Here is a 21,855-nt window from a genome sequence, read left to right as displayed (position 1 = left end):
GAACATAGTAGTGTTTAAAATGGATACAAATAATGTTGAATAGGGAAAGTGTGAGGTCATTACTCTACTTTTGACACCCTCTATCACCTCTACTATATTGTGCTTAAGACTAACGATACATCAATGTTTACTTCGTACCATGTAACGATTTCCTTTGAAACCATTGAAACCATATCATGCACCCTTTTCTTCAAACTTCTCAATCAACTCCTTACACCCGTTCAATTAAAGGACAAGATTAACCTATAATGCAAATCTATAACTCAATGACATTGTTGATTTTGGCTTTATCTTGAAAGTCCAAATGTTGGATTTGATATAGTAATCTTTTTATTTAGGCTACTAAATGTTGTTGAAGTGAACCCCGAGTAGATTAGGTATCCTTCTACTATACAAACAATCTTATTGCGTTAAGCGAGAAGGATACAATTCACTAAACATTAAGGGCTTGGCATGGCTCCCGCCAACATGAAGACATGTTATGCATTATATGTACGTATTTCACAATGAGACTAAATATGTGACTTCCTTTTCAATAATATGACGTTTATACAATGGGCCCCTAGTTTGTGTGTCCACATCAAAAGAAAAAAGAAAAAATACTAAACAATAACTATTTACAAGTCCCACCTCTTCTTCTCACTTGCTTTCATCATGTATATTTAAGGCGAGCAAATTTCAACCACCTTGCAACATTTCATTACACTCTCATCTATATGAATTTATTGAAATTGATTGTTAGATTACAAGAAGAAAAAGCAAACAAGTTTGATGTAATACAAATGTTGCATCACAAGAAGAAAAGGAAAACTAGTTTGATGTAGATTACTGCTATCAACTATCAACATAGGCTTGAATATTCAAGATGCAAATTTACTCGTCTGGGTGCTAATGTTTTAAACCATTTGAATACAAATTTTCCATTGCCAACACCATTGAACCTCCCAACTATAAAATTGTGTTCCGATTTGTGCATTCACCAAAATTTTCTTTATTGTCACCAATGTAAAAGATACACATAAAAGGATGTTTGTCTTGCCTAGCATAAAATTTATTACAAAAGAGGAGTCATTTATGAGGCACCATGTTAAAATGTGCCTAGATTTTGACTTGTTGATTTATTCAACCTTTATATACTTTGTTACTTTTGTATGAGGTGTTGAAGAGCAAATTTGGAAATTGTATCCTTATTCTGAATGTAATTCTATCATGTACAAAATTCTTTAGGATTATATCATAGTGAAGGTAGATTTTGTATTGCGTCACCTGCATATGATTGTAATATGTATCTCAAAACAAATATTTTGAACAAATAGACATTAGATACTAGGAACTTCAAAGACATGTCTCTTTGTTGTGTGTGTACGTTATGCCCATTTGTCCCTATATCAATCTCACTTAAAGTCTTCCTTGATAAGCTCTTTCTCAAAGTAACATGGGCATGTAAAAATCACAAAGTTTTGTAACATTATCGTCACCTCAATCATGCCATCTACCATTCATCTCGTCTAGCCCTCAAGTTGTGTTTGGTAGGACATCTTACATCTTCTATTTATGTTATCCTTTATATCAACTCTTTATCATACTATAATTCCTAAGTAACATGGGCTCTCAAATACCCACCTTTTTTAATAGCAATAGGTATGCCCTTATTTAAGTTCTAACATCAAGAACTATAAATATTTCGTAAATATAAGGCCCCTTGTCGCCAAAACCATCTCAACTACCTTTTCAAGGAGTTTAACCAACTCATTTTGTTGAGTGTGGCACACCTTTGTTTTATCTACTATAGAAAAGGTGACAAGATTGTGTTGGCTTTGGATATTCCTTTTGCACAATAAGATGCTTTGATAAAATACACTATTGTAGCGCATTCTATCATATTGAGTGATTCCATATGAAGGACATATTGTTGTAGATGGAATGCAATTTTTTTGATATTGTCTACACAACTCACCTTGCTTGGACGACAACTAATTTTATCAATTATGAAAAGAGGACACAATTGAGGGATTTCCCCCAATCGAGGTGACATTGGGAGATTCCTTCTTTGTGAGAGAAACTCATAATATGGCTTTATACGGAACTTTTTGTCCGGAAACTTTGGGGTTGTTCTCATGTGAGGAGATGCATGTGTGTGGTTTTTTTCAGCAACATGTTCAAATAATATGTCACATACTTCGCCAAATGGTCTTATAGGTGTGCATAGCCCATACAAATCATTTTGTACTCTTGGTGTTGACCTCTTATAGCTTCAACTTTTCCATAACTAATAAAGAAGAGAGAGAGAGAGAGAGAGAGAGAGAGAGAGAGAGAGAGAAAGAAAGATATATTAACGTCTTCTAAGGCCAAATTTGGCCCATGAGACAATTGGTTTACAACAAAAGAGTATTTATCCAGTCATCATAACTAAAATAAAATTAAGTAAAAACTAGAACTTAAACTAAAAGAGTTCTAGTAGTGTACAATATGTAGTATACTCGAAAGAGACTATACAGTAAGCCTAATTTTATTTCCACCCAAGTCTCTCGAAAAGAAGTGGGGGGTCAAAGTGTCTTGATGTGGGTTCCAATGTAGAGAGTGCCCTAGCCATGGCTTCTAGGCGGTGTAGCTCACGTTCCCTTATTTTCAATATTGCTTCCACATCACGTCGAGTTGCTTTGAAACCCGGCACCCGAGGACGTCTGGTTCTTCTTTGGTTTTCTGCCTCATCAATGGAAAGGCCGAGTGGTGCAAGTGTGTCGGCTTTCGTTGTCTCCTTAGGTTCTTGAAAAACTTCATTTGTTACATGTTCGTGATCATTAGCAACATTATTGTCAACATTTTGTAACTTATTCTCTCTGTGTTGTTTTAGCTCTAGAATGTATTTGCCTAATTTCTTTATATCTAGAGTATCTAATAGTTTGGGGAGGGTGGGAGACGAACCAAGTATGTCTTGGTATTTTGCCCTTATCTCGGCATAGGTTGGACACTTGCATGTAAAGTGGTACTCATCCTCTATCTCTATGTGACATAACCTACATATCCTTTCCTCCCTAGGGACTCCACTAGTACGGCCATTCTCAATCTCAAGTTGGTGAGATGATATTCTAAGTTGTCCAATGGCAACCCTTAGTGCATGTGGTAAGAATACATCTAGATATTTTGGCCGCGTGATAAAACCTAACTCAGAGAAGTGCATGAAGTGTTTCTTATAGTACAACATTTTAGATGGGAGTGGCTCTAGTGGGGTGATCCATTTACACCGAGTGTAAATTTGCCATATTTCTTGGCGTATTACTTTATTGCGGTCCTCATGAGAGATTAAAGTGTTATCACTCGTGTGGTTGTACCTAAGGGGAGGTAGGTTATTAATGTCTAGACCATTCGCAAGAAGCCAACTCACCATCATGCCATACCATGAGCTAGTATAGCCGGACTCATACAATGATCGAGAGGCCTTAAAGGCTTGATGAGATATTCTATCATGTGGTTGGCTATGTATCCTATGAATGAAGACTACAAGTTGAAAAAGTGCCTCTACTAACATTGGGGGTAACGTGAACTCAGCCCTAATAATGTCATGTGGTACAGTCGATTTGCTTCGGAGTTGGCGCGATAGCATCATCACCAATGGTCTCTCTAATTGCGTCCACATGAAAGATGGTAATCCTGGAGCCCAAACCGCTGATGCATACATGAGGGAGGGGGTCACTAATGAGTCAAAGAGCCACCCTTTAGTCCGTGGCTCTTGAAAGTGTGCTTGGTGGCATTGTCTCTCTAGGAGTGAGAGGGATGCATGTCCTCTCGTGAGTCTATCCTTCGTTGCCTGTGTCATCGAAAATTCACCTGAGCGGGCACTAAAAGTGACTCCGAGATAGACGTATGATCCAATCACCTCGACTGGGCTATGGGAGATACTTAGGTGACACTTAGCTCTAACTTGGGCCGATGTGTGGAAGATAAGGACTTTCGTTTTCCCTAGATTCACTACCAATCCTCGTTGTACACAAAAGTAATCTAAGGCATTAAGGTGCCTTTGTAGGTCGTGTTCGGATTCAAAGAGCAAAACTATGTCATCCGCATAGAGCAAGATACGAACCTGCGTATCCCCAAGGACCACTCCGGTGCCTCCCTCACGAGCAATAAAATCTGTGATCTCATCAATGTAGATCCCAAAAAGCGTCGGTGATAGGGGGCAACCTTGTTTTACACAAATAGTGCTAGTGAAACGATTAGATAGGCCACCTGGGCATTGGACACACCCGGACACTTGTTCATATAGTGCGTAGATGGCCCATACCATATCATATGGTATCCTCAAGCTTTTAAGTCTATCAAACAACCGCTCTCTAGGGACTGTGTCAAAGGCTTTGCGGAAGTCCACAAAACAACAATATAATTTCTTCTTGCGAGCCTTAGTTTGGTCAATTAGGCATCTAAGTGTGAAGATATGATCAATAGTGGAGAAGGCTCGTCTAAAGCCAGCTTGTTCAGGTGCACGAAGGTTTAGGGTCTCCATATAGTCGCTAAGCTCTGGTTCCATTACTGCACCATATAACTTAGCAAGGGTATGGCCTATCATAATGGTCCTATATGTATTTGGGTCCATGGGGTCCCCCCCTTTATGTATGGGGGCCACTGTATTCATAGTCCACTGTGGTGGAAAACCCTCCGCAAGGGCACGATTGAAGATTAGAGTTAGCAAGGGAGCTTGCACTCTCTCGCATATATAATGTGTTCTGCTCGCAATCCTATGTGGTCCATGGACTTCCTATGTTGTAATTTCTTTATGACCTTCACGACCCTAGAGGTCGTGAAAAGTGTCCCCGTGGTAGGCCGGGGTGTGGAAGGCATTGGAATGGGTGGTTGGTTTGGGATTTGGTAAAGTCTCTTTGTATATGTGTGCCAAGTTTCGGGATCTTCGATGGGTGTTTGTGGTCTTGGCTCCCGTAGTCTCTTCCATGCCGTGGCGCAATCGCTACTCATGAGCATATGGTAGAGTTCCCAGTATTGGGATGCCTCCCACGCTCGTCTCTTACGATGTGTCACCTTACGCATTTCTTTGCGAGCTTGTATGGAGGTAATACTACCATTGAGTTGCGATACTGTAAGTTGTCTATGTAAGTCCCTACAATCCTCGTCATACCATTTATTTTGTGGCATTGATCCTGATCTACCTTGATTTGAGTGTTTTGTATATGGGAAACTGCTAGCTGTTGCGGAGTGAAGGATGTGTGTGAGTTTTGTACTAAGGCTTTCTAACGGTAGGGAGGGATCAAGGGAGGGGAGATGGGCCTGAACATGTTGAGAGTATATGTCAGAGAGCTCATGTGTGAAATGTATTGTGGTGTGATGGCATGGTTGACTAGACTTGGTGACCTTAGAGATATCACATTTTAGCTCGAAGTATAAGAAACTATGGTCTGCGCCAATAGGGCATGGGGCCACTCGGAAGGAGTTAATCATGTGGGTAGCTTCAGGGCACCCTATTAGATAGTCAACTGTGCTTTCCTCTCCTCCATGTGGGAAACATGTGAGCTCTTCCGAGCCCGACCACTTAGCTAAACCATTATATATGACCATCTGGTGTCGACTGCCAAGTTCGAGCAGATGATGGCCAAAGCTCGTGGCGTCTGCACCTTGATCCTTTGATCTACGTGTGGTGCCTATGTCTAAAGGATCAACATTTACCATTTCTAGGTTTCTATTCATCTGAAATACTGTGCATTGTCGGGATTGGGTTCTCGCATTAAAGTCTCCTACAAGAAATACTTCTCCTTGGGAAGAATATCGGATTATGTCATCCGATAGGGGTTCGTATGGAGAAGGCCCATGTGGCATTCCTTCATCGACTAATCTCGTCAAGCCACCAATATTATAACGGGATCCTTTTGGGGGAAAGTAACAAATGGCGAAAAATACTACATGGTCTTTGCTTGTGGAGACTTTCACCCACATAAAACGAGCTTCTGGGTCTATCTTCATTATTTCTATCCTATTATGTAGCTCTCTACGAAATAGTATCGCGACACCTCCAAATCCCCTAGTAGTGTGTCGACGTGAGGTTTGTCTAAAAGCGGACTCCCAATGGAATCCTTCGACCCGTGGGAGTCCTCTATTTGGGCTCTGATGTGTTTCTACCAAGAAAAGTATATCAGATACCTTTAGTATCTCCTCTAGGCGGCCGGGGTGTGCCCAGAGTATGCCATTACAATTCCATAGGGTCATCCTAAGTGCATTTTCTGTCACATGGGCCACACGCCGTCAATTAGTAGTGCGATCATTTATGATCACTCGCCCGTCTCGGTAAAAGGCGCGATGGCCTTCTTTACGAGCTTGCATAACTCGTGGCATACAACTCTTGCGATGCTCAATTTGCATCTTAGTGAGGTCTTCATCGAGATAGATGGGGTCCCCATCCATTCCTCGAAGGATTGGTCTCTTCTTAAAGAAAGTGATTCTAGAGTCTAAGTCTTTAAATTGAAGGACTAAGGCTCTCTTCCTAGTTGTGTCACGCCCGACCCTCCATGCTTTGGTGATAGGTAGGGCCTCTGTGTACCCTAACATTTTCCCAAGTGTTTGTGCGTCCTCATTTGGGGATGCACCTTCCTTGAGCCCAGTGACACGTACATTTAAGCATCGGGCCTGACGCATTTTCTCTTCTTCAATGGTGGTATTAACAATATTTTCATCTTTTATTTCTTTTTTAATGTTTCTTTTAACCACATCTACCCAACCCGTTTTAGCTAACTCTATGTTATTATTAACTTCCTCTTTAACTTTTTTAATTTCGTCCTTTATATCCTCTATAGAGGATATTTCACCGTCTTCTCGAGATACCTCGATGTCCTTAAGTTGTTTTTTAAGGTCGGTGTTTTCTACTTTAAGTTGTTCTATTTCGGCCTTGAGGGTGTCTTTTTCCTCTCTATCTTTTTTCTTGTGGGTTTCGGTGTCTTTCACCCATTTTTTCATATCCATCTCTATTTTTGTTAAACGATTAAACATATCTAAAAAGTCCTCCTTACTTATAGCCTCGTCTTGTATATCCTTATGTTCCTTAGTCCGTCTAGACATCATTGTGGTGTCAATAAGAAAAAAAGGTAAAATAAATGGGTTCGAGACTTAGCTGAGTTTGTGTGTATGTCGCAATCACATCGGCATTTTGTAGCACGCGACGAGCACACCAAAAGAACCCACCCACGAACTCGTCAAGAAAATGGCACTTCACAACGTCAAGAGAAAACGGAGAAGAAACACCCCGTGACGGCGGTAGTCGTCAAACGACGGCAACAGACGGCAAACAGCTGCAGACGGCTGGAGAGAGTGTGTTGAGGCTTCATCTCAAAGAATTTTGGAGTTTGAAGCACGATAATTATTACGCATCTCGCCCAATTATGGGTTTATTATGAGAGAGAGAGAGAGTATAGAATAGAAATTTTATCTTCCATGATGAATTTTAACCTATCAAACCAAATCAACGTATCATCTTGTATGTGACTCCTTCCTAAGAAGAAGAGTTACTACTCTACAACAAAAACTATCGATTTGAAAATAATGCACATACACTCACATTATCATGCACGTTTAACAAGTCATCATATTTATCATGAATTACCTTATATGTTGAGTATGCAAAAAGTACGTGATATTCATCCTCAAGTAGGTTTTCATTGCATACCTTGCATATCTTCATGTTTGCTTAATGATGCCATTATGCTACCTAAACACCTAACTCGTGTGAGTGAGTTTGAAGAAGTGGTAAGGCTCTCTTAGAGGCCATGGCTCATGGGGGTGGTGAGATGAGATTGGATATTTTCATGCATTTTTTTCCTTGTATTGAGGCGAATATTGGGGGTTAATATTTGCAACATGGAATATTCCAATTTGTCATTTAACATATTGCCACTTCATCCCAGTGTCTCTAGTAATCTATCCTCAATTATCACATAATTCATAACATTACATTAGACCTCCAATATATCTTTTACTCCCCATATCCTAAACCATTTCAAATGTCAAGCACACAATCAGATGAGAGGATTTTGTTCATATTAGATTTTTGTACTTTGCATCCTATGTTCCAAGCTTATTTGGGCGATCTTTGATTAGACATATTCTCTCTCTCGCTCTCTCTCCCCTTAAAGGCATGTAAGGTATGCAAGGAAGGGCTAGTAAAGGATCAATATCACTTGTTTTTTACATGCTCTGCATATAGTGTAATTCATGAAAGCTATGATGATATATTAAGAGGGGGTGATGATTTGAGTGTCAAACTAAAGAGAACACCTAGAAGGTTGAGCTCATATGTGCATGCCTTATTCATACATCAAGATTTGGTGCGTCAAAGTACAAATATCCCTTTTAGGAAGGTGACACACATCAAGATAACTTTTGTACTTAGGTCCCACGGGTCAATGTTGGTCTCTCTATGGACGCTAAAAATATATATCTATCTATCTCTCTGTATTTCTATATATTTTTTGTTAAGGAGTTACAATCATTGAAGATTGCATAACTAGCCCATTAGGTATGCTACTTTGTAGCCCATTTTTCTAAGTGTTGACAAATATATTAATCGTCACCAAGTAAATGTATTCTATTCTAGAGGAGATAAAGTGTTAAGTATCTAGCATCTAAGACACCGATTGAGGAGATAGAGGCACTGACAAGGGACATCAAGCTCAACAAACTGTAGGAAAAGGGAGATAGAGCAAACTAAATAGGAATCAATGTAAGCCAATGGCAACCTATTGTGGAAAGAACTTACAAATCCTGTAAAAAGTCATAAAAGTTAGCTTTTGGTGACTTTTATAGCTCTTCTCTAATCTTAGGTTTTGTCCTTGTCATTAGTACATTAGAGATCCTACTCTATCCCCTTAGTTTTCTATTAGAACTAAGAGAGATTAGGGTTACAAGTTAAGTAAGTCAAACTCCAATCACTTCCTCTTGAATGGTGTTAAACGTTCTTGTAATAAGAAGTGGTGTATTCTTTCTTATGTCTTCTCGTCTTTACGTATATTTCAAAGTGCAAGAGAGAGAGAGAGAGTTAGTGAGCGAGCGAGCGTGAGTGTGTGTGTGTGTGTGATCAAGTGCTAATCGTTAAGGTTAAGGTTATGTACACTAATAGCTCAAAGGTTTTCAACAACCACCTTTTCCCACTCGCCACTAAAAAGGTATATCTCGATCCAAATCCTAGGCCAATGATATCAACCAAAAGCAAAACTTCATCGCTTCATAAACATGTTCCAATGCAAGCACACTGAAGCCACACAATAGGGAATCATTATGCACCATTGGATTGGCTCCAACAGCTCAATGTTTACAATGACAAATATCGATTAATTCCATCAAATAGAGACACAAGAAATTGTCTAGTCATGAGATACTCATCTTACATACATGCTAACCTCTTCCTTATCTCATATACATCGTATGCTTTAGGGTCACCTCTATTTATGACCATCCACTCATATTGTCTCTATACGTGATATTGATGTTTTTGTTTCCTAGCTCTAAGATTTTACTATTCTCGTTTTTCTTTGGTTTATATATCATTGTCTATGAATATTATATCATGTATTAAATTATAATTCATCCTTATGGAGCACGCTCCCAAATTTACAAACTTGTTTTTGCACTTGATATCGTTTTTCTAATTAAGGATAAAATCAATGGCATACAATAATCCATGAATATTCAAGCCTTGAAAGTTCAAAAGAGGAACTTGGGTAGCCATTTACATGCACTATTTATTGTTGCTTTTTTCACTCCCTTGTAGAAAAGTGTTGTTTACACATGTAGGTTGGATCCCATTAAATGATTAACTCTAGGCCTTTTTTATGAATAACCATGTACTGCAAGTTACTTGGTTGGGGGTAAGAACCAATGGACAGGAACATTCTCCATATGGCTTAGCTCTCTGCCATTCTCCCTGGACCTAGCCATTGTTCTCTCATGTTCCATCTGTGCTTTTGCCAATGTAGCTACCATCCATTTGCTTGGGGAGTACCTGTGGATCAGAAATAAAGGAAAATCAGTACAAAATTGTAAAAAAATTGTTTTAAAGAATACACATGCATCCCCATAAAAAGTATATTGGCCACTGCAAATTGTTTGCTTGTGCAGTCTGCGAAATGTCATATGCATTGTTGCATGTTCATAAAAAAAAGCAAAATTAGGATAAAAACATAAAATGACTTTTGCATTTAAATGCTTGCACACTACATATACATATATATATGTGTATACATATCTGTGTATGTGTATGCATATTTGTAAATCCTCAAGATGCAAGTAGAAACGAGTCAAGAACCCACCCTTGATGTATCATTTTTTTGGGTGCGTTATTGTATATAAACTATAAATTAATATGCATGTAAATTACCAAGATACACATACAGTATTGTCAAGAACCCACCCTTGATCTATCATTTCCTTGTATAAAAATGAATATTCCTTCCATTGCTCTGACACTTGTAAACATGACAAAACACAAGTGAATGTCTGAAACGAGGGTTTGAAGTCGGCTGCTTTGAACCAGCCTAAGATCTACAAAATCAAAAACCAAAATGTAATGAAACGTGTATAGGAAATATAAAAAGAATCACTGCATAATAATCCAACATAAACAACTTTGTAACAAACCTCGATACATCTCTTCCATTTTCCAGCACTCGCAAAGCAGCTAAGTAGGGTGTCATATGTCTCTGGTTTTGGCTCCAAGCCCATTTCTTTTAGCTTGTAGAATACCTACAAATAGTACACCTATAAAGTTCAAAAGGTTACCAGTTTTCTAAACCCTTAATAGTGTACATCGATAAGTACTTTGTATATATATTAATGCCGTATGACATGTCGCTACCATCTGGGCACTGAAACTTTGAACTAAATCCAATAGATATATCTTGATAAAAAAGACAGTTTTAATAAGTAATATAAATAGGGAATTGTGCAGATGGAGATAACACTTGGTTTATTTATCATTAAAAAATTGTTACATGCATTTGAAATTATTCTTTATCATCCCTTTGAGGCTGCCTTGTATGTTCCTGATGAAACCTCTACTCTCTCTTCATTTTTTAAGGAAACATATGTAGTGCTGTAGAGGACATGCAAAAAAAAGCATAGTATGCACAGATTGTGCCCCTCTCTATCACTTGTACAAGGAGCAATATATGCATTCTACTTACACAGCGTGTATATGCATGCATAAACATGTATGTACACAGCATGTATTTATAACTACATATGCAGCCATTCTATATATGCACATGTGAACAAACTCATGAAGATAAAGAACATGCTTAACTCATAGTACCCATTGTCAATCCCTGTAATTCAACTTTATTGCTAGGGAGTGAATTTAGATATCATAGCACATTACCTTAAGCAGTTCTTCAAGTTTTCCACTCTTCCCAATAGAAAGAAGCAAATGTTGTGCCATCCCATGTGTTACAATGATCCTTGCACTTTGCATTTCCTGAAAGAAGATTAAAGCTCTCTTCCAATCTCTGAGTCTGTCCAACAGAAGAGACATGTAAGCTGTAAGAATTTGCAAAAATAGAAAGAGAAGAACCCAATTACTTGTTGGTTTTTTTCTGCCTAGTGAACTTAATGATTAAGAATCCTTCCCTCAATTTCCTAGATCAGGGGAATGCTGAAGATCACCCTCCTAGAGGAATGGAGAGAAGAATTCCTAGGTGTTTATGGAATCTACAACCTTAATGATGTCTCAAACATGTGAACATTTTTGCGGCTTGAATCCACAACCTATACATTTTGAAGTGCAGCTTATGACATTATACTAGCACTTTGTATATTTAAAATAGATTTCTTGAAATTTTCTGTTCCAGAAAACAGAACTTTTTATATGCTGTACAAAAACTTTGTTAGAAGTCTATTTGCCATAAAAAGCAATGTGTGCAACTACAACAGCTAAGATCTATTCTTGGAATTTGGGCCTGTGAATTTATACAAATACTTGTACCAAAATGTGATAGCTTGCTTACAGAAGAACCTGTTGAAAGTATTATTTAATGTGATAATATCTTCTCCATTTTGATCATAGGATATGAATGCTTTAAGGAGCTTACTTGCTGCAAGAAATTAACAACTCCATATATGTCACGTCATTGAAACAAATATCATTCTGCAACATCCTGTCAGCAACCTCGAAAGCTTTATCTGGATGGCCATTCCTGTTAAGAGAAGACAGTAGAGCAGTGTATGCTATGACATCTGGCATAATTCCCTCTTTTAGCATTCCCTCAAAAATCTTGTTTGTTTCTTCCAATAATCCTGCAATAGGCCAAACTGAATTATACAAAGAGCGCGCAGAACTAATATTGTATAAACCCAATATCAAAACCTGTCTTTTTTCAGAATAAGGAAATCCAAACAGGTATAAATTAAGCACAAAAGTTAAACCCTAGACATGTCCTGCTAGCACATCTTCATGAAGAGAGAATTATACTTTCTACAAATCGAAGACCAAAAATTTTATGTGTGAAAGTAACCTGAGAACAGTTTATCCCTGGTTCAAATCTTTAAGGTGGCATAATAGCATGCTTCGTTTTAAATGATATATCATGATAATAGATAAAGAGTGTCTAAACAAATAAATAAAAGGCAAAATCAAAATAACTTTGAGCGTAGTCTGTGTTTGAAAGAAAACTATTAACAAAGCTTTCAAAGAGCAGAGACCTTTCATTCTACTGATAATTTGCTAAACATGTCTTCAAAACAAAAATTATAAGACTGAAAAAGCATAAATATTAAATGCAATATTTGGTTGAATCAAGATTACCTTTTGCACCATAAGCATAGAGTAAAGATGTATAAGTGATCACATTTGGTCGATGGCCAAGTGTCTTCATGTTATCAAACACCATCTGTGCTTCCACATGCATACCCTATGTAAATAAAAAATGCAATAGAATTATATCTCACTAATTTGATAAATGGTACATAGCTCGGGATTTCTTACGACCCATACCTTCTTTGCATAGATATCAATCATTACAGAAGTGGCTTCAACAGATAATCCATGTGCTCTAGAAGACATCTCATCAAAATATTCCCGTGCTTGCTGATGATCTCCCAATGCTCCTGATATTCTTATTAGCAACCCATATGTTATTTCATCAGGAGAAATCTTTTCTGCTTGCATACTCATATAAAGGTCTTTCGCAACATCATATGCACCTCCTTCAATTAAAACTGTTAATGAAGAATTGCAAATTGCAGTATTCAATTCAATATTTTGAGTTGCGGCTTCCAAAAGTATGCTGTGCATCTTGTCAATGTGCCTCCCACTCCTACATGCAGTGAGAAGACTGCAAATCGTAACACAGTTCGGGCGAATCATCTTGCTCTTCATCTCATTGAAAATACGGAATGCATCATCCAGCTTTCCTGCTACACTATATGCGTTGATCAATGCATTATACACAACCACACCGAGCTTCAGGTTCTTTCTTCCAACCATTTCAAATATTTCTTCAGCTTTCTCTGGTTGTCCAGATTTTCCATAGGCATTGATCAGTGATGTGTATGTAATAATATTGGGTCTATGGCCGGCGTCCTTCATTAAACTAAAAAATTTCATTGCTTCATCATGCAAACCAGCAGAGCTATACACACCAATCAATGTGTTATACGAAACAAGATCGGGAACAAAGCCTTCAGCAAGTAACATCTCAAATGTAGACTTTGCATCTGAAAACCTTCCACATGCTCCATATACATGCATAACCGTATTAAATGTCACTAAATCTGGCTTGCGGTTATGGAGCTCTGAATTCCGCATATTGAAAAAAATTCCTATAGCTTTACTATATTGCTCTGCTTGAGATAAACATTTTATGAGAATGTTATATGTGTACCTATCCATTGGGAAGTTTCTGGCCTCCATGTCATTAAAATAGGAAATAGCTTTCTCATGTTCACCTCCATTTTTTAGTGCGGACATGATGATATTGTGTGTCACAATATCAGGTCCGACACCATTATCCATCATCTTCTTACAGATCTTCAAAACCTGCTTCCAGTCTCCAGTACTCCCATATGCACTAAGTAAATTGTTGTAAGATTGCCGAGTTGGAGGAACCTGAAAAATAATGAACATGAAGTTTGGTTTAACCCACGTACCATAATGATGATAGAACGAGGTATTATAGTGAATGATCAATAAATAACATCAAGAAACTCAAGTCTTGTGCCGAAAGCAGCCATGTATAGAAGATTTGTTGTTAACCATTGGTTTCTATTATTCTTAAAATATACTAGATAGGGACTACAATCATTCCCTCGTTAGAAAACTTTGGTCTCAAACCTCAAAAGAACTATGACACAGACCAAAATTTGCATGCCTTAATTGCATTGTACCCCAGCTTGTAGCATCTCATCAAACATCTCATTTGCCAGGTCCAACTGGCGAGCTCGACCATGTGCATTGATTAGCGCATTATATGATACAGCATCAGGTTTACATCTGAACATAATGGGTGCAAGTTAGAAATCTGGGTCAATAGCTATATATATCTAGAATAAATTCAAAAGTATAGATACTTTTGGAAGCATTTCAATCACAAGGAAAGAAAGAGAACCTCCACTTTTGCATCTCCTTGAACAATGCACGAGCAAGTTCTAGTCTATCATGTCGAACGCACAAGCAAATCATGTCGTTGTAGATATCAGACCGAGCTCTATAGAGCTCTTGATTCTTCATCCAATTGAAAACTTGACTGCTATGCTCTAAGGCTCCTGTTTTAGTGATTTCCTGCTCAAAAATAAATTTTAGTAACCTCCACTGAAAATTTTCTAGTTCTGACACTGAAATTGCAGTTTTTTTCTCTAGATTACTGACACACAAACATAAATGTGGGGGAAAACAAATCAAAATTTTAATAATTAAAATTTAATAATAATCAGGGCCTGGTGTTTGAGGTGACCCAATTCACTTCAGAAATGCTCTCATTTGGAGGGATCAAAAAAATTCGGTAACTAGTGTATCACTGTAACAGTCCAATGCAGAAGAGATAGAAGATGCACTTGTAAAAAGTGGGATGCTTAGAATATTGTATCTAACTAATGCGATGGCCATCATTTGTCAGAATATTCCCCAATTCAGGAAACAATTTGTTGTTTTTCGTGACATCTTATTACTTCATGTATGAAAGGAAGTTAATCAAGCAATAAAATATTAATTTCCTACTGCATTCTGAGAAATTTCTCGTTAGTTACTATTGGTTCATGAATGAAAAGGAAATTTGGCTGATTAACAAAGAAAAAAATCCCAAATACTCATACCCATCACAGAAATAGGAAAATAAAGTAAGTAAGATTACCTTTATGAGAACTGGGAAGTTTTTTCTGTTGAATCTACCTGTCCAGTGATCGAGAATTCCACCAATGTCGCCTCTCTTGTCCATGGCAAGGATTATCTGCACAATTTCACTAATATCCCAGTCATGCTGGGACGATTTCTTCCTATTCACGAGCTTCTGGAGCCGTTTTGGCATGTGTTTAATAGCCGGAACAAAGGGAGGTGGGTGTCCAAGATGAAGTCCCTTATCATAATCTACAATATGATTGTTGTTATTATTATCCTTTCCATACAGCATTGTTATTGAAGATTTAACCTTGCGGAGAAGTCCTTTATCATCATAATCAACACTGAGCTTCTCCTTTCCACGAACTATTTCAATAGAAGAGGATGGTACCTTGAGGTCAATACCCTTCACATAACCAACTTTGTAGTTCTTTCCATGTACCGTTTTAATAAAAGATGATACTTTGCCCTTTTTGTCATAATCATTAAATTTGTGGTTGTCATCCTTTCGATGCACTATTTGCAAAGAGCGAGATGGTACCTTGAGATGAAAGACCTTTTCATCACAATCCTTAACTTTGTGATTGTGATCCTTTCCATGGTCTATTTTAATGGAAGATGGAAGCTTAAGGTAAAGGCCCTGATCACTCATATGGTTATCCTCACCATAGACTATTTCAATGGAAGAAGAAGATGTCTTTAGATGAAGCCCCTTGAGATCATAATCTACCAAGTGCTTCTTCTTCTTCTTCGTTCCATTGACTTGTGCCTGACTTTGAAGACATGAAGGCAATTGCACCTTGAGGAGGGTTACGCACAGCATGCCAGCAGGATAGAAGAGGGTCTATCCAAATAGCCACTATGTCCCCCACTTCTATAAAAGAAAAATTGTTTCAAAAATCTCCTGGCTACATAATTTATATTATTTTGGCCCCTGTATCCTTGTAGACTTTTTTCAGGAGCTATTCTAGGTCGATAGATGCAGGGCCTCGCTTTTCAAGAAGAAGAAGAAGACGCCAATTTCCTTTGAGCATCCATGAGCACGACCTTCTAGTCTGGCAGAGACACGTCAAGGTAAACAAGGCGACAACGACAAGACCATCGCTGGAGCTAGTGCAGAAGCTATGGGACTCTTATCGAATAACAGCATGGAAGAAATGGCATTTTGTAGGACAACATGCTACACAATCATTTTGAGGAACATGCTAGACAATCATGGTTTTGAAATTGGAGGGGGGAAGGGGAGATGTTATGTTTTAACTTTGCTTCTTCAATTTCATCACCATCTCCATCTCCATCTCCAACTCCATCTCCCTGAGGTGAGCTATGGAAACAGAGTTGCTATCTCTGTTTTATAGTTTTGGGTGGGGAGGAGTGTGTTTACCTGAGATGAGATGAGCTTTATCTATAAAGAATTGAGGTCCCATGGCCATGGCCTCTGCTCCCAATTTGACAAAAGAATTACAAACTTTATGATGTGTTGTTCTTCTTCTTTGTACTTGTTTCCATAAGCATTCCAATCAATCCCACACAAAACCCACATGTAAAAAATAAAATAAACACTTGTGCTTCGGTCGATTGATTGACCGATCGTGGTGGCCACGGCTCGTAGATTCGATGCGCCAATCTATAACAAATGGAAGTTTGACAAAAACCCACATGTAAAAACACTTGTGTTTCGATCGATCGTGATGGTCGTAGCTCGTAGATTCGATGAGCCAATCTACAACAAATGGAAATATGACAAAACCCACATGTAGTTCGATCGATTGTGATGGTCATAGCTCGTAGATTCGATGAACCAATCTACAACAATTGAATTACGACAACATACCTGATTTTTATTGCACAAGATTGGAGAACGGTTCCAATCGAATTGTCCTATTGTGTCTGATCAAATTGCTAACCATTCTCCTTGACATCATCTTCACGATAACTTCCTTGGTCATCATCACCTTCCCTTGTTGATCTTTCACCTTGGGTTCACCAAATTATGTCGCGAGAGTAAATGCTCTAGTGATGTGCTAGATTGTAGCCCTTCAAACCCACACATTACCATGACTTGAGAGCCCATTCAAGTTTGTGGATACCTATTTGAATGATTTCTTCAATCGCTAAATAAAGAAACACAAATGTGAGCCAAGGGCTTTGCCATACCGTTGACAACGGGCATCACACACAAACTACGACAAAAAATATATATCAAAACCAAATGGAATGTATTGCCAACTTGTGTCAATCGACCGTGTTTATAGACTTTGAAGCGTCGAGAACCGAGTTTCTTTGAGCATTGAACGATCATTGTCCAAATGGGATGTATCGCCGACTTGTGTTGATCGACCATGTTTATAGACTTTGCAGCGTCGAGAACCGAGATTCTTTGAGCAGTGAACGATCATTCTATCCGAACCGATGCTACGGGGTTCAAATCACAACATAAGCAGTTCTGGATTTACTCTCAAGACATAAAACAAAGCAAGAGTCACTGGAAAGAGAAATGGCGGTTCGTCCATAAATAAATAAAAGAAGTCACGCAATCGAGAAGGGACTGCTAAAACACACAATCTCTGGAGGGTATGGAGGCGGCTAAAGGCAAGTTAGCGCGGGTTTGTTCTTTTTGGGTGTTGGTGTTGGTATGTTGTAATGTAATTGGGTGCCCATTGCCCATAATAGAGAAGAGTAGCTCTTGTGGACACAACAGAAAATTTGTTCTATTTTTGCCTTTTATCATTTATGTACAATTTGTTTCTTCTTCACCTTCACGCCGGACGGGAGAGAGAAAGAAACAGAGCAAATTTTGTTCTGTTTATCTCTTCTTCTTACTCCTTCTTCTTCTTCACCTTGACGGAGAGAAACGGAGCAAATTTTGTTCTGTTCTTCTTTCTGTCTTTTCTTCTTCTTCTTCTTCGTCTTCACCTTGACGGAGAGAAACAGAGCTCGCCACACTTCACCATCACAGAATCACTGCAGCAGCAGAAGCGGAAGAAGCTAATCCAAGTAAGAATCCACCTTTTCCCTCCATTCAAAAACCCTAACTCATTTTTCGCATTCTGTCTTGATCGGAAAGACTCCCAAAAGCTCAGCTGTAGCTGCAGCGATGGCTTCTTTATCCTCCTTGTTTAGATCCCCAATTTTTCTTGAAAGAACAAAGTTGTCGATATAGATGCTTAAAGGAGATCCATGTCTTCTTCTTCTTCTTTTATTCGAAAAGAGAAGTCTCTGATTCTGTTTATGCAGAGTAGCTTTTGCAAATTCAGATGCTACGGTGTCTTTTAGATGATTAGTTTATTTGTTTCTGTACACGTCTGTCTTTTGGATGATTAGTTTAGATGTGACGGTGTTTTACTAAATGTATGTCCATTCATGCAATAAAAATAACAACTTTTAAAGAGAAACGTGAATGCCCAGGGGAAAAATCTGAGCTATGGCGACTTCTTCTGCATTTCCTCCCCCTCCTCCTTTCTATGGCTACTACAAAGACTTCTTAGATGATCCCGACTCTGCTCCCCTTCCTCCACCCCCCATCGATGGAACTTATACTATGTTTGGGGCCACCTACACTGTAAGTACTTCTTTCTCAAAGCTTCACTTCTTTTCTCACCCTTTCCTTTTTCTTATTTCCGTTTCTGCTTCATTCATTGTTTTTTTTTATTGTTTGGCACAATTTTCTGTTTCATTCATCTGTTTCTAATTCTGATTACATTCCTGTTTTCTCTTCCTGTGTCAGTTTCTCCTATCTTAATTCTGTTTGTTCCTTCTTCGCTTTCCTTGTTTTCTTTTCCTCTTTTCTTTTCTGCTTACTCTTCCTTGTTTTATATTCTGTATCATTTCCTGCTTTCCTCTTTCCACTTCATTTCTTCATATAACTTCCACGTCCATTTGCTGCTTCATTTTCCTTCTTCATGTTGTGCTTTGATGAACCAGTCGTTAATCCATTTGCTGCTTCATTTTCCTTCTTCATGTTGTGCTTTGATGAACCAGTCGTTAATCCGAAAATTCTTTTGTCTTTTAGACAAATGACCTGCTTCCAAGCTTAGAGGAGCAAGGACTGCGCCAATTGTATCCCAAAGGGCCTAACATCGGTGAGTATTTTTCTGAACTTGTTGAAGAAATGGTCCAACCAGAAAGGGAACAAGAAAAATGTTTGAGGTTTTAAAAGTAATTAAATGTGTGAAGTTTGAAAAAGTTATAATGGGCTCTAATTGTGGGGAAAGTTATAATGCATAATATGCGTCTTTGCAGACTATAAGAAAGAGTTGAAATCACTGAACAGAGAATTGATGTTTCAAGTGCTGGAACTAGCTGATGTGTTGGTAGAGAGACCATCGCAATATGCAAGAAGGGTGGAGGACATCTCTCTCATTTTACGTAACATACATCATCTTCTAAATTCAATAAGGCCGCATCAGGTAATTTACGAGTGCACGTGAATGTTTGTAGTTGGATGAATGTGTCGTTGACAATGTCTAGATTTGAAACATATAGAAGAAATAATATTTTTGTTTGTTACGTGGCTGGATGAATATATTATTGTTGACACCCAGATTTGAGACATACATGATACATGTTGGCTGAATGTGAGCCTATCTTTTAGGCAAGGGCAACACTAATCCATATCCTGGAGATGCAAATACAAAGGAGAAAGCAAGCAATCGAAGATATAAAGAGGTGTTTTCTCTTACATTTTGTATCTACTGTCGCGACTTTCTTTATATGCTTTTCTATATCTTAAAGCAGTATATCTTTGTAGGAGGAGGGAGGAAGCTTTGACTGTATTGAAGGAGTCATTAGCTTATCTAGAAACTTAAGCTAGAGTCAACACGAGAAGGTGATTGTTAGTTGATAGCTTATTCTGCATTTCTAATTCAGAGATGGCACTAAAGCTTGCCATAAGTGAACTCTCCCTTCATATCTTGCAGAAGTCTGGAAAAATCATTCAACCTCTTCTTCTGGACAAGAAAATACTGCAGAAAACTTCCACATCCAGCTTGGAAATTGCTTTGGAAGCTGCAATGCAAACGAGGGGATATTGTACAACAATTTGAAATGGGTTGGAATTGGAGAAGTTCATTCCCTTTAGAGAAAAGGAAGTGGTGTATTTCTTTTTCAAATTTACTTAAGACATGAGACCTGCTGGGATATTACTGGTTATCTCAGTACTGCAAATAACAGAAGGGCACTCAGGATCGTAGATCATAAAGAAGATTTGAAGTGAGCGGGCATCTGTAAAGCTAACTAGATGGCCAACTGGGTGGGATATATTTGATGTTTCAACCAATCACGATTTGATCTGCAGTGTGCATACATATAGAATTTGTTAGTGAACTATGGCATGATGGATATAACGTTTAATATAGCATTTGATGACAATTGATCATACTTATAAATGGTTCCATATTCCCCCATTGGTTTTACTTTGGTGCTATTGGGTATGATGTTCATTCTTTCTCAACAGTTGGTAAAACAAAAGCACATTATCGTAGCATTGGAATGTGTGCTCATAGGGCCAATGCAAAATAAAGTATTGTAGGAAAAGGATGCGCTTCAATCTATATAAAATCTGGCAAGTGCCAGGATTTCTAAAGGGCACTGTATTGAATGGCGAAACTTTATGTGACAAGTTTTCACAAGCTCTAATGGCCCAGCTTTATTATATTATGATGATAATATGCACATTTTCTGATGGTTTGTAATAAAATGAATTCTTTATGACACAATTTAATTGATCAATTGATTTATACTAAGTTTTAAAACATAGAGACCTTTGTATTATGAAAGATTGCATTGCACATTGATTTTTCCTAAAATCTGTCTTCAACAAGCTTTGTATTGATTTCTACTTGGATTTGAGGGGGTGATGTAATTTTGCTGGCACTAACATCCTACAAGAAGTCTTTGGATTGCATTTGGAGCATAAATCTTCCAAGTATCACACACACACACACAAAACTTCAAAGTAAAACGAAAAGAAAATAGGAACTTTCGAACTTAAGAAATAAAAAGCAATATAGACCATGTGGCTTCTTCTTTGGGCACTTTGAGCAATTTGCAAGAAAATAGGGCCTTCCTAACTTAAGAAGTAAAAAGCAATAAAGACCATATGGCTTCTTATTTGGGCACTTAAGCAATTTGGAGTTGGATCTAAGAGGGGAGATACCAACATTTCAGATTGCTTTGTCCTTATTTCCCATGTAAGGGAAAAGTAAAGAGAAGACAAGGATATGTATGAGGAGATAAATTAGTTTTTCTTTTTGCACTCGCCGCATGTAGATTGTGTTAGTGTTAGATAATGCTAAGAAGAGTAAGAACTTGTAGAAGGTTAGAAAGCTGTAGTGTTAGGGGGGGGGAGGAGTGCCATAGCTTGAACGAAATCATATCTATATGAGAAAGAGCCAAAAAGTCTTTTAATATGAGATTGTCGAGGCATCCACCAACAATCTTTTTAGGCCATCGGATATATGTATGTATGTAGCCAAAAAGTCTCGTAATATGAGATTGTCGAGGCATCCACCAACGATATTTTCAGGCCATTGGATATATGT

At 38.1% G+C, this 21,855-nt stretch overlaps 2 protein-coding genes across 3 annotated transcripts; one reads left to right on the top strand and one right to left on the bottom strand.

The window, feature by feature from the left end:
* Nucleotides 1-9,559: 9,559 nt before the first annotated feature.
* Nucleotides 9,560-16,513, bottom strand: EMB2654 (Tetratricopeptide repeat (TPR)-like superfamily protein). The gene is made up of 10 exons (XM_087318120.1): nucleotides 15,330-16,513; nucleotides 14,589-14,761; nucleotides 14,368-14,473; nucleotides 12,977-14,089; nucleotides 12,788-12,893; nucleotides 12,075-12,279; nucleotides 11,366-11,498; nucleotides 10,627-10,731; nucleotides 10,400-10,530; nucleotides 9,560-9,991 (listed from the first exon to the last, which is right to left on the bottom strand). The coding sequence occupies exons 1-10, from the start codon at nucleotides 16,134-16,136 to the stop codon at nucleotides 9,844-9,846; spliced, it is 3,027 nt and encodes a 1,008-aa protein (XP_087174246.1). The 5' UTR covers nucleotides 16,137-16,513; the 3' UTR covers nucleotides 9,560-9,843.
* A 1,644-nt stretch (nucleotides 16,514-18,157) lies between these two features.
* LOC147865346 (mediator of RNA polymerase II transcription subunit 7b-like) lies at nucleotides 18,158-20,700 on the top strand. 2 transcript variants are annotated; one of them, XM_087318129.1, is made up of 7 exons: nucleotides 18,158-18,310; nucleotides 18,706-18,875; nucleotides 19,326-19,395; nucleotides 19,556-19,722; nucleotides 19,908-19,981; nucleotides 20,064-20,141; nucleotides 20,233-20,700. In XM_087318129.1, the coding sequence occupies exons 2-6, from the start codon at nucleotides 18,738-18,740 to the stop codon at nucleotides 20,119-20,121; spliced, it is 507 nt and encodes a 168-aa protein (XP_087174255.1). In that variant the 5' UTR covers nucleotides 18,158-18,310; nucleotides 18,706-18,737; the 3' UTR covers nucleotides 20,122-20,141; nucleotides 20,233-20,700. The 2 variants fall into 2 exon arrangements, with proteins under 2 accessions (XP_087174255.1, XP_087174256.1); XM_087318130.1 differs by having other exon boundaries at nucleotides 18,170-18,310; nucleotides 18,722-18,875.
* Nucleotides 20,701-21,855: the final 1,155 nt, after the last annotated feature.

The sequence above is a fragment of the Azolla caroliniana genome, unplaced genomic scaffold, assembly GCF_043228905.1.
Source record: "Azolla caroliniana isolate FFs.n. ecotype wild unplaced genomic scaffold, voAzoCaro1.0.p SCAF_4, whole genome shotgun sequence".
NCBI lineage: Eukaryota > Viridiplantae > Streptophyta > Polypodiopsida > Salviniales > Salviniaceae > Azolla > Azolla caroliniana.
The sequence above is the reverse complement of the archived record's forward strand: the minus strand, read 5'-3'. Positions and strand labels throughout refer to the sequence as shown.